The sequence below is a fragment of the Eptesicus fuscus genome, chromosome 13 (genome assembly GCF_027574615.1).
Source record: "Eptesicus fuscus isolate TK198812 chromosome 13, DD_ASM_mEF_20220401, whole genome shotgun sequence".
Classification (NCBI taxonomy): domain Eukaryota; kingdom Metazoa; phylum Chordata; class Mammalia; order Chiroptera; family Vespertilionidae; genus Eptesicus; species Eptesicus fuscus.
Genome location: NC_072485.1, coordinates 75244657 through 75257331, shown reverse-complemented (window position 1 = coordinate 75257331; position 12675 = coordinate 75244657). Strand labels below are relative to the sequence as shown.

General features: G+C 36.9%; 1 protein-coding gene across 1 annotated transcript in view; it reads left to right on the top strand.

Annotated features, from left to right (window-relative positions):
* Positions 1–7263, top strand: part of PDHX (pyruvate dehydrogenase complex component X) — a 42506-nt gene extending 35243 nt beyond the window's left edge. Inside the window, exons 9-11 of the mRNA XM_008146807.3 lie at positions 2124–2282; positions 5661–5725; positions 6504–7263. Coding sequence (XP_008145029.2) covers positions 2124–2282; positions 5661–5725; positions 6504–6762 — 483 coding nt within the window. The 3' untranslated portion in view covers positions 6763–7263. The remainder of the gene's footprint in view (positions 1–2123; positions 2283–5660; positions 5726–6503) is intronic.
* Positions 7264–12675: the final 5412 nt, after the last annotated feature.

The window sequence follows — 12675 nt, the reverse complement described above, 5'->3', positions numbered from 1 at the left end:
TAAGACTGGGAAAATGGGAGAGAAGTCCGTTTGCAGCAGGGAATCTCGAGTTTGTGTGTGGACCATGTGTATTAAGTTTCAGAAGCCCAGTGGTGTTCCGGTGGAGTGGCAGGGAGGTAGGTGGTCTGTCTGACCAGCGATGTAAATCTGAAACCCAGGCTTCCTGCCTAGCTGCTCAGCACCATCTCCTGTCATGCCTTCTTTGTGGAATGAGGCTGCTTTTCTGTATCGCTGCTTAGTAGGTGCTATGTTGAAGGTACATTTACAAAGAATGTATTTTTATTTCTGGAACACTTAAATAATTGAGAATTTATAGGCATAGCTGTTCATGTCAAAGTGTTCATATGTCTTTGACCAAATAATATTTTGAATTATTAATGATTTTCTAAGTGTGAGTTATTCTTGCCCTCCTTGAGTGGTCATTAGCTATTTGTCAATTTCATTTCATAATTTTGTATCAGGAGCCATAGTAATTGTAATTTAAATTTTGTGCTAGCTTTTTCAGGCTTTTTCTTTCTTTTTTTAAATAAATGGATTCATCAAAATGAATTTGGGTGCTTTTTTCCTTCCCTTTCTCTGTGATTCTTTTAATATTGTGAAGCTTTTTATTTCTTGAAGTTGTATAGCATTCACCAGTAAAAATATCTGAGTTCTGTTTTGAAGAGAAATTTGTTTTTTATATTTATTGCCAACTTTCTCATCCCTCCCCCACCATAATTATTGAGCTGTTTAATTTCCAGCTTTTTCTTGAATCAGTCTTGGAAGTGTATATATTCTCAGAAAAATCATTTATTTCATCTAAATTCCCAAACTTATTAGCCTAGAGTCACTTAAATTTGCTTATAATTATGTTAATGTCTGAAATGCCTGGGGGTTTTCTGAACTGTCTCGCTTTTGCATACTTACAGTCACTCCTTCTTTATTATTTTATTATGTATTCCTTCACTTCCTCAGGTTTATTTTGATAAGAGATATTTTCTTAGAAAACTTGAATGTAATTCATTATAATTATCTTTTATTAGTAAGATTATTTAGATTTATAAATTTTCCTTTGAGTACAACTTATGTCCCATAGGTTTTTGTCACAATAGCTTCCTAACTAAATTTATTTGCCAAGTGGGGGGTGGTTTTTCCTTTTTATTTTACCATTATCTCTAAAGAATTTTAAATCTTCTAAGAGGTTGGAACTTCCTTGTTTATTTTTGACTTAGTGGCATTGTTGAATGAGTGAGCTGAGCCTCAGAAGATGGAGAAGAGTGAAGAAATGAAAATGAGCTCAGCAAGGCAGGGCAGGGCCTGAGGGACCTAGGAAATTCATCTTAGGGGAGAGGTCAGAAGTAAGATTAGGTAGGTAGGAGGAATTTGTGTTGTGGATGGCTATGTTTACATTACAGAAGGGAGGTATGGATATTATTCTGTAGAAAGCAAACAATTTTTGAGAAGAGAAATTTGTTTTTTATATCTATTTTTCAGCATCATTTTCTGCTATGATACTTGACAACGTATCAATTCACATTGTTTCCAAGTATTTAACCATTTCATCTGGTTTTTCAGCCTCAGTGTATTGTATGTATGTTGAATATAGACATGCTCACATGTAGGACATATCATATGTTTATGAAGCTAGAAAATCTCTCTTAAATAAGGAAGTCATTTATGAATGGCCTGCTGGTACCTCCTAGGACTGTGCTAGAAAATCAGGCTTCCTTCGTACCTCAGGAATGAGTGGATGAATGTCACCACCCCTCTTCCCTGACTACCTTCTCAAGGTCATGTTGGTCAAATGTTGGGGCAGGAAGTACACCAAACATTAAATACTTTATAGCAATCAGTTTTAACAAAGGGAGCCTTTTTTAAACCATGATATAAAAGGATCAAAATGTGTACAGCATCAGAATTTCCTCAAGCTTGTTTCAGAAAAGATAGTATGCTTAATTGTTCATCCCGGATATAGAAGGTATTTAACACAGAGATCCAAACCATTTCTTAAAGCAAATTTTTATTTCCTTCTGTCTAGCTATATTCACTTTCCAGTGAGCATAATAATTTAGTTATTTTTCTACTCACCTTGGTCTGAAGCTGCTTTTTTATTAGTAACATGTATTTCTGTTTATGATTTCTAGCAAATGCCAAGTGTTAATGTAAGCTGGGATGGAGAGGGCCCAAAGCAACTGCCCTTTATTGATATTTCAGTGGCTGTGGCAACAGATAGAGGTTTAATTACACCAATCATAAAAGACGCTGCGGCCAAGGGCATACAGGAAATTGCTGACTCTGTGAAGGTAGGCCTTAAATACTGTGCTTTCAAAATGTTGGATTTTACTTCCTGATAAAGCATTGATGTGATCTGGTCACTCTATGATTGATATACATATATCTATATGTAATTATTTATATTTGTATATGCAGTTGTGTCTGTGTGTGTGTTTCCAAGTGATTGTCACTTGTGTATATGGAGTTTAAGTTTTTAATCCAGATATGATCCATTTATTTATTTTATTTACTTATTTATTATTATTTTTTAATCCTCACCTGAAGATATGTTTTTATTGATTTTAGGGAAAGAGGGAGGAAGGGAAGGAAGGTGGGGAGAGAGAGAGAGAGAGAGAGAGATGAGAGAAACATCGATTGGTTGCCTCCCTTATGTGCCCCAACTGGGGATTGAACCTGCAGCCTAGGTATGTGCCCTGGTAGGGAATTTAACCCACCGCCTTTTGGTGTACGGGACAATGCTCCAACCAACTGAGCCACCTGGCCAGGGCGCAGATACAACCCATTTTAAGAACATTTAACATTCAAAATTTCAGAAATAACATGCAGATAAAGTAGGGTCAGTTGTATTGAAGTTATAGATGAATTATTTACTTGCCGAAGTCTAGAATTCAACTTTAAAGATGATAGTTTAGATAGTTAAAGCTGAAACTATATTTCTAAAAACATGGTAATAGATAGGCCTCACTATTAACATCATTTTATTCTTAGAAGTTTATTCGTTTTCTTTTTAGAATTGAGACCACTAAAAGTGCTTAGTATTCTAAAAACAAAAGTACTTCATTTTTCCTGCGTTTTCTTCAGAAGCAGTTCTGTAGCTCTAATGTAGAAGAATCTGATTTCACGAAAAATATTACATTGAACAAGCAGGAACACAGGCAGTAGGTCAGCTTTGACAGCCTCAATAATTTCTGTGTTTTTGATCAAAAATAAAGTGTCAGCATTGACAATTTCAGATTCGTTTTTTTGTTGTTGTTTACCAAGGACCAGTTGTGTTTAGTGGTAGAACAAGTTATGAGAGGGATTAAAAAGTAGAAAATACGATTTCTTTGGGAAGCTGATGCTGTGTGTGTGTGTGTGTGTGTGTGTGTCTGTGTGTGTGTGTGTGTGTGTGTGTGTGTGTACCTACTTGCTCAAAATAAATAAATGAATACAAGGCAATCTGGTTCAAAAAACATGCCTTTGAATCTCAGAGTTAGATATAAATAACAGTGACCTTAGTTGAATTGTCATTTAAAGCCTTTCTCCACTCCTCTTTGAAAAGATTTGCAGAGTGTGTTCTTATAGATAAAAATGCAACTGTATTTTGTAATTGAGAGGTGGTGTTAATTTGGCCAGTTTAAAAGTCAAAGTAATTTTCCAAGGAGTTTGTGGGTCCTTGGAAATGCATCATAGACCCCAGGTTAAGAACACCTGCACTAAGTATTTACTTCTTGACCCTCAGTAATCCCAAGGATGCCAGTGTGTGCTGCTAAAGGCATGTTTTGGCCAAGTTCAAGTTTGTATTTCCTGAATAGAGGAATATAGTAACAAACCTTAGATCATCCCACACTGTTCTCAATTCTTCATTAATTATAGTAGTTTTAAAAGGCGGAGGTAAAGTTTACTTTGCATCAGTACGCAGTATAATTTTTGAATGAATTAATAAGGCATGTGATATATTTTAGAAATGTTTGCTGGCCATCTTGTATTATATTGTTATAGCTGTCTGCTTAGACTTGTTACCAGCTTTGACTTTAAGTTCATATTTTCACACTACCAGGAAAATCCAGTGAGAAGTCTTTAGGAATTTTTAGAACCATCAATCCTCCACAGAGTCTATTTTTATTTTAGGTTCTTAGAGTTCACTGATAGGAATATCCTGCTGATGTCTTCAGAGTGTACAGAGATTTTTTTAAAGTGTATTATGCGTGCTTGCAGCCTACTTTTTAAAATGGATATGCTTTTTATTTGTGTTAGTGCAGTAACTCATGTGGAAATCATCTGCCTTTAAAAAAATGCCTCTCAAGATCCACATGACATGTGTCTGTGCAAGTCATGTGAACAGTGGTATTGCTTCAGGCAGGAAAAGCACTTGTGCAGATCGTTCTCTCCGCCTCTGATACTCCATGGACTGCACAGTCTAAGTCTCTCTCTTTAGTTTTCATTTTGGTTTCAAATAGCTTCATTAGTAACTGTATCCAAAGAAAATCAGTCCGTAGTTGTTTCAGTTGCATTAAGTCACAGTACTATGTTGAGATTATTTTTAGATTTTTAAAGAATGTTTTATTTTTCAAAGTGGAAATCATTTATTGTTTCAAATTAAACAGTTATTAATGGTGATTGTAATTGTACTTATGTTAGGCATATAATACAGACCATTAAGTAAGCCCAGGATTTATTTTATCAACCCTTCTCCTCATAAAGTAAATTCATTATTAATTTTTTTATATGGAATGACTGAGCCTCTGTGTCCTTGCTTTGGAAGCATTGAAAAATAAAAGTTAAACAAAAGTGCAGTTAACTACAAGTGCAAGTAGAGGAAAATTTAAGGACTTCTTAAGGGTGTGTCATCTCTCAGGGTGTCATCTGTCTTTCCCTCTGTAAGAAAGTTTTTAGAACTCAGTATTGTCAAGAGTGATATAACATTACTACATCCTTATATTCTTTGTGGGGTGTCAGTTAGACTAGCTCATCCAGGAAATGCTTCAGCTGTAGGATGAAGAACCAGTAATGTCCACTTTCTGGGGCTTAGTAATTCCACTTCTGAGAATTTATATGAAGTCGTTCAAAAGAAACCAGTGAACCAAATGATGGCACTGGGGAAATGACTAAGTACATTCTGGCAGATGCAGTGTTTAGAAAAACAGACATTGGAAAATCATTTATAAAGACTTGGCAACAAGAAAGATGCTTCTAATATGGGGAAGTGAAATATAAAGTTTGGGGTTTTTTTTTAACAACTGTCTGAAATTACATATGTGTGTTATGGATAAAAAAGAGGAAAAAGTGAAAGATGAAAACTGGTATGTTGGTTGCAGGTTTGTTGCCATTGCATAGTTTATTTAAAATATTAGATTGACAAGAATGTCTTCTTCTAATATCTTATAAGAAAAAAAGTTTTATAGACAAAATGGAAAACACCGAAACATTCTGTGTAGTAGTGGTGCACAATTTTTCAAGGAAAGTGCTTTTTCTAGAGTTTTGATTCACATCTTTAGCTTCTTTAGACTGTATCCTATCTTGTTCATTTTAAAATTGACTTTAGAGAAAATTACATATACATCTTATAAAGTGAAAAGCAAAGCATCTCAGAGATGAGACTGTACCCTGTCCATATATATCAAGTGACAAATACCCTGCACTATGCATAATACAGTGTTGTTTGACATGTTTTACATTTTTCTCAGGCTCTATCAAAGAAAGCAAGAGATGGGAAATTGTTACCTGAAGAATACCAAGGAGGATCTTTCAGGTAAAATTTAAACTCTTAATTATCAGTAGCATCAAACAGATGTCACCTGTTTTATTCATTTTCTGAAACTTTTTAAAAATTTAAGTTAAATATCACATACTGTATTTAGATAACAGATTGTGTGAAAATATTCTTCAGATAAATTTTTGTATCAAAGCTAGTAGAAACCCTTTAGGGTTAGCTAGTTAACTCAAAATGTTCATAGAGTGACATCTGGAGTTTGTTTTTGATATTTAAAAAATCTATAAATACAATACATATATTAACCTCAGCTATTTTAATATATTTTTATTGATATCAGAGAGGAAGGGAGAAGGAGATAGAGATAGAAACATCAATAATGAGAGAGAATCATTGATTGGCTGCCTCCTGCACAACCCACACTGGGGACCAAGCCTGCAACCCAAGCTGAGCCCTGACCGGGAATCGAGGGAATCGAACCATGACCTCCTGGTTCATGAGTCAATGCTCAACCACTGAGCCACATTGGCCCGGCTCCTTGATATTTTTGACATTATTGTATATGGTATTGTTCTTAAATTTTATTTTCCAGTCACAGCAACTTGTATATAAATATAAAATGAATTTTTGTATTAACCTTTTACCTAGTGACTTAGCGAAATTCACTTACTAATCTGACTAGTTTATCTGTAGAGTCTTACATTTTCTATGTATACAATCAGCTTATCTGTGAATGACAGTTTTAAAGTGAAAATGTGTGCTCGGGGGAAGTCTTCTTTGACGACATGCCACCTTCAGAGCTTTTTGTTTCCTCTAGCATTTCCAACTTGGGGATGTTTGGCATCGATGAGTTCACTGCGGTGATCAACCCTCCTCAGGCCTGCATCTTGGCTGTGGGGCGATTCCGATCTGTGCTGAAGCTCACTCAGGATGAAGAGGGGAATGACAAACTGCAGCAGCAGCAGCTCATCAGGGTCACCATGTCGAGTGACGGCCGAGTAGTCGATGACGAGCTAGCCACCAGGTTTCTTGAAAGTTTTAAAGCAAACCTAGAGAACCCTATGCGACTTGCCTAGTTCTCAAAGATAGAACTGTTACCCAGAAACATGTACTATATGGAAACAATTAGGTATTTAAGTGTGAAGTGGATGAAGTGTTTATTTATTTAAGGTAAAAGTTTCACAAGAGTTCAGTGTGGGCTTAATGTTGTAGAAATAACAAACTGTAACAAATAAAAGAAAGAGAACATTTAGCTAGATCCATTTTTAACCTTGGTGCTGTACAAAGGGGGTGTTAAACTAAATGTAAATTAAATTATGTTTGGCTCTTTAGAGCATATTCAAGAAATTGTTACAATTATATTTAATTGTATTGACATTGGATGTGGTCTTCAAAGAAACACCCATTAAGTTAGCAGTGGGACCTCACTTTGACAAGCACTGCTCTAGATATACTTGAACAATTAATATGTACAGACGTTTATTCTGGGTAGTAGTAAGTAAATACAGATCACATTGTATTAGGGGTTATGGCAACATTATTGAATTTTTTATGTATATAAAGCCATATGTTTTAGAGTGCTTTCTACCAGTCTTGTTTTTTACTCCTGTGACACTGTGAACTTCTTAAAAGGAAGAATTAAAAAATCAAAAATGAAGAGAGAAAGAAAGACCCCCAAAAAATGTTTCAATGGTAAACTATAGTTTAAATATCTAAACCTCAGAAATAACTGCTCACCTTCATACTAAATTGGAATATATTAAAATAAATTACGCTGTTTCCTAACCAAACATTTTAAATTAGTGTTGATTTGAACACAAAATGTTTCTTAGAGCATTTTAATCAGGTTTGTAATGTGCAATAGGATGTGAGAAAATGTAAAAATGGCCATTGTATTCTACATGTTAGGACACAGAAGTTTAGAGAAACCTTGAAGTAGATTAGTAATTTCCCTGGAACAGCTCAAAGGGACTCTACAGGAAGAAAGGAAGCATTTAAAACTAATGCATTAGGAAAATAATGGATTTCCTGTGGGGGAAATGCAAAGAGGGTAGAGAAGAAGGCTTACGAAGCAGGTGAGAACTATCCTTGTTACTCGATTGATGATATGAAACTTTAACTAATTATCGTAAAGGTTAGAAGAGTTTATTTCTTTCTTTTAACAGCTCTACTCTAACTGGCAAGATAGTCCCACCAAAATCGGATGGTAATTTGACTGTCCAATCACAGAAAGGCTCCTGGTAGTCTGCTACTGTGAGGTGTGACATGCTGCACTCATGCTCTAAGAAAAGAGCCTTCCAAAATAATCAGAGCCCCAGCCCTGTGTTAAGAAAATGCTTAATCCGGTTCCTCCATTTGAAAGTTGTGGCCAAGTGATACTTTTAAAATAACTTTTATATTTTAAATTCTTTTTAGTCACTTTTAACTGAAATTGTTTTGTTTTTCTAATTTTCATATCTAAGGAATAGAGCAGTAGACCGCCATATTGGCCTGGTGCTCTGTTTTCCTGGGCTGAGGTGCATAAACCACAATGTGTCTGTTTCCCTGTGGGGGACATGGACGTTGGTCCTTACCCCCAGCCTGCCTCACGGGGTTGTTGTGACCTGACCTGCACAGGAGAAATGCTTAAGACATTTCCGTTCATGAACATCACAATCAAGCTTTTCATGTAATCAGTTCCTTCTCATGGTTTGACTGACTTCTCAGCTGTTGGTACAAATGCTCATTTATGCTGACTAATATTTCTGTACTGCTTAGGTTGGTGTAAGGAAATTGTCGTTTCTGTAGAAAAAAGAATCCCATTTCAGTGTGAAGTCCAAGAATCACTCTGATTTGAGGAAGGCCTGTGGTGTAGTTGGTTTGGATCGTTGCAGAGAGTGTGCTGCCCGGCAGCCTCTTCCACATTTTATAGAGATTTTGGAACTGATAGGCATCACTGCGAGAGGATAGAAAAGTGAGATTTTGTCCCTCCTCATCCTTTTTCTCATTTACACAGGGAACATGACTAAAATATTGAGAAGACTTCTAAGGAAAACCACACGTTCCAGTTACCACTTGGGCAGGAAAATGTCAGTGAATATTAGATTTATGTCAAAGCAGCCCCCATCTCCCTGATTGCCGCTCTAGTGAACTCTTACAGGCACAGTCTGTGCACTGACTGTTTTGTGTCAGATTGAAATTCTTAGTATGTTGCTGGCCAGACTCCTGGGTTTGGAACATTACTAGGAAATGTATGTGTCCTGGTATAAGTATATTATACATAGTGCCATATGGAACTTGTGTTTTTAGATTCTTTTTCTTTCCATTATGAGCCTAATTACATTCTACTTTGTATAGGTCAGCCATTTGGGCATTATGCTAAAAGTAAACCTAGTTTCCTAGCCTTTTATTGAAAGGTAGGTGGTGCTGTGAGTTAATATATTGTACTTGGAGTATGGGAGAAAAATTAAAATGGCATTTAAATCTTAGAGTTCACAGCCCGGCTGGTGTAGCTCAGTGATTGCATGTTGATCTATGAACGAGAAGGTCACCATTCGATTCACGGTCAGGGCACATGCCTGGGTTGCAGGCTTGATCCCCAGAGTGGGGCATGCAGGAGTCAGCCAATCAATGATTCTCTCATCTTCGATGTTTCTTTCTCTTTCCCCTTCCTTTCTAAAAATTAATAAAAATATATTTTAAAATAAAAACCTTTTCATGGAAAATTTGTTCTCATTGCACATTGCATTGTGATGAACTTGGCATCTGGTGAAGTGACTAAATGAAAGAACCAAGTGTGTGGCAGATAAGAATGAACCATTAATTTAAATGTGACATTATCAATGGGGAACAGTTATTGGTCTTTGCAGAAAGAAGTACCAATGCAGAATCTGTTTAAGATTAGTCTGGCCACAGTATGCAAGGTCGGTCAAAACGGAGAGGGCAGCAGTCAGGAACCAGCTGCACGCTTTTGCTACGTGAAAGCGTGAGTGGTCGAGACACTGCACTAGGTCAGGTGGCTTTAAAGATGAGGGAGGATGAAGAGTGTTGGCCGTGTCAATTTGCAGTGGTGGGTTATGAACGTAAGGGGGTGTGTGCTGTGGGAAAATGCAGCAGCAGAAATGCAGTGGCCCAGACCACACAATACGCCATGGCCCCCATATCCATGCAAAAGTTATGTACAGCCAGTGGTATATTTTAGAAGACATTTAAGCTTTATAAATGGCAAAAGCACTAAAAAGTAACTAAATGACATTAGACATAGCAGTTGATCAAGCATAAAGTATTACATAAATCTAAGATGTTACTTTTTATCACATAAATTGCACTTATTCTGCACTTTTTCATCAGTAGGCTCACCAGCTGTCTGATAGGGAATGGCATTTATCAGGAAGTTAGTTATAGGATGGTAATTAGTAAATTTCCATCCTTCTCAATGGAGCTACTGGCATTTAGTGCATGTTTTGTCTCCCTAGCTTGAATACTTAAATCAAGAGTCTTTTAAGCACTCTCAGTAAACAACTTATTTCTGTGCCTCAATACAGTCTCACCTATAAAATGAGGAAACAGAAGAATAAATTAATCATAGTGGTGTTTGTTTGTCATGTTTAGAATTAAGATTAACTCTGTGAGGTAAATATATCCTACTTTACAATCATCATTGCCAGACAGGATAAGGAAACAAACTCCGAGATTATGTAATTTGGCCGAAGGCACACAGCTCAGAAGTGCCACTCCTGGGATTTGAACCTTGGTCTGTGCAGTGCCAAAATTCAAACACTGCTTTGCAGAATACAACTTCCTAAGTTGTGTTACTGCTGCTGAGGTTGTTCTGTATTAACAGATAGCATTTTCCACTTGAAATAACTGAAGGTCCTATTCAGTAATAACACAAATGTGTTTATACCACCAGCACTCTTCAGTCAATTTGTATGTTCCCTGTATTGGTTCTTTTTGTGCCTTTATGATAATTGTATGCAGAAAGTGCTAAGGGATTTTGGTTTCCATTATGGGCAACTATTCTTAACCCGAAATCCTGAAGTCAAGTGTTAACACCTACTTCTGAATGGCGGACTTAGAAAAGTATAAGCTTTAAAAATGTAAGGGCTTCGTTCCTCTAAGGATAAAATCAATGATACAGAACATGTTCCTTTTAATAAATATCTTCGAATCTGGTCAAAATTTAGAACCAAAAGTAATTACCTCAACAGTTTTTAAATATTTTTTTTAAAAGAATGGTGTAGTTTTTTAAAATATATATATTTTTTAATATATATATTTTTATATATTTTTATTGATTTCAGAGAGAGAAGGGAGAGGGAGATAGAAACATCAAGGATGAGAGAATCATCAATTGGCTGCCTCCCGCACACCCCACACTGGGGATCAAGCCCGCAACCCAGGCATGTGCTCTGACCGGGAATCGAACCTTGACTTCCTGGTTCATAGATCGACACTCAACCACTGAGCCACGCCAGTTGAGCCATATATATTTTTCTAGTTATTGAATTAGTTCTCAATAAGTACCTGGGGTCCTTTTCTCTTCAAACTGTATATATACTCACCTTGAAAATATAATAAAATAATACGATAGCAGTAGCTAACTTAGTGTGTTCCAGACATTGTTCCGAATGCTTTATATGTATTAGTAGAGGCCCGGTGCACGAAATTCGTGCACTGGGGAGGGTGTCCCTCAGCCAAGCTTGCACCCTCTCTAATATGGGACCCCTCGGGGGATGTCCAACTGCAGGTTTAGGCCTGATCCCTGTGAAATCGGGCCTAAACCTGCAATTGGACATCCCTCTCACAATCCGGGACCGCTGGCTCCTAACTGCTCACCTACCTGCCTGATTGCCCCCTAACTGCGAGTCTTCAACACATAAGATAGGTATTGGTATTGTCAGTACTTCACAAAAGTATATACACAAAAATCTAACTTGTATAAGATTACACAGCCAGCAGGAGGCAGTGACAGGATTCAAGGCAGGTAGTCTGGCCCCAGAGTTTCACAAGAGATTGCTCTTTTAAAAAACATCGAATTTTAGAGTTTAGCACATTAAAAAAGACATGGGTTGAGGAAATGCCTCTCTGTTCTTAGAGTGAAAAGAGTTTGTTGAACTCAGTAGCGCCTCCTTTAGGAATGAAGTAATACAGAAACAAGTCTGGCTAAAGCCACAGTAATCTGACATGTGGTGTCCTCTAGGTTTTAATACTAATGAATGAAGTGTTCCTTTAACCTTCTGATTCATGAGTGGGTGGCAGTGGTGTGGATTAATAATTAAGGGTCAAATAGAAAAACACCTGTTATTGGGTGATGACCAGGGAGTTTTTTACTTTGAAATAACAAGTTACAGAAAGAAATATCTAATAAAATATTTTTAAGTTAATAAATGTCTTTGTGGTTGAAAGTACATGTTCTTTCTATGCAGATAGCAGAGCTCGGTAGTAGAAATATCCTTGATTTTCCCCATATTGTTTTCTAAGCTTCTTGGGTGTGCTTTTGTTAGAATCACATCACTTCTCCATCCTGTGTTACTGTCACCAACATAATTAATTCATAAAAGATAATAACACATGGCTCATACCTTGTAGGATGCCAGACTGATTGGGTTTCTCCCACTCTTCCCCCCTCAGGCTCCCTTAATGTGTCAGCCTGACGTCCACTGAACACATTTCTCTCCTAAGGGCCTGAGAGCAGTTCTGTGCCTGAGTTTCGATTAAGTAAAAGTGTTACCATTTGTCAAGATTAGCTTCATGCTTTCTGTAAGAGGTTCTGAAGCCAGTTTCCTTTCTGCAGTGGGTGGATATGTCAACATTTTATGATGGTAGCATTGACTCATCTGTTATTTGGAAGACAGAGAAGTCTTTTGTGCATGTTATAAATAAGACAGCAGAAGCCGCTTACCTGAAGACGTCTTGCCGGCATCAATCGTGCTTTCTCATTAGTGAAAAATTGCACTCCTTTTAACTGGGGGATGACTGTGTAGCAAAAGGTTCTACTTCATGGCACT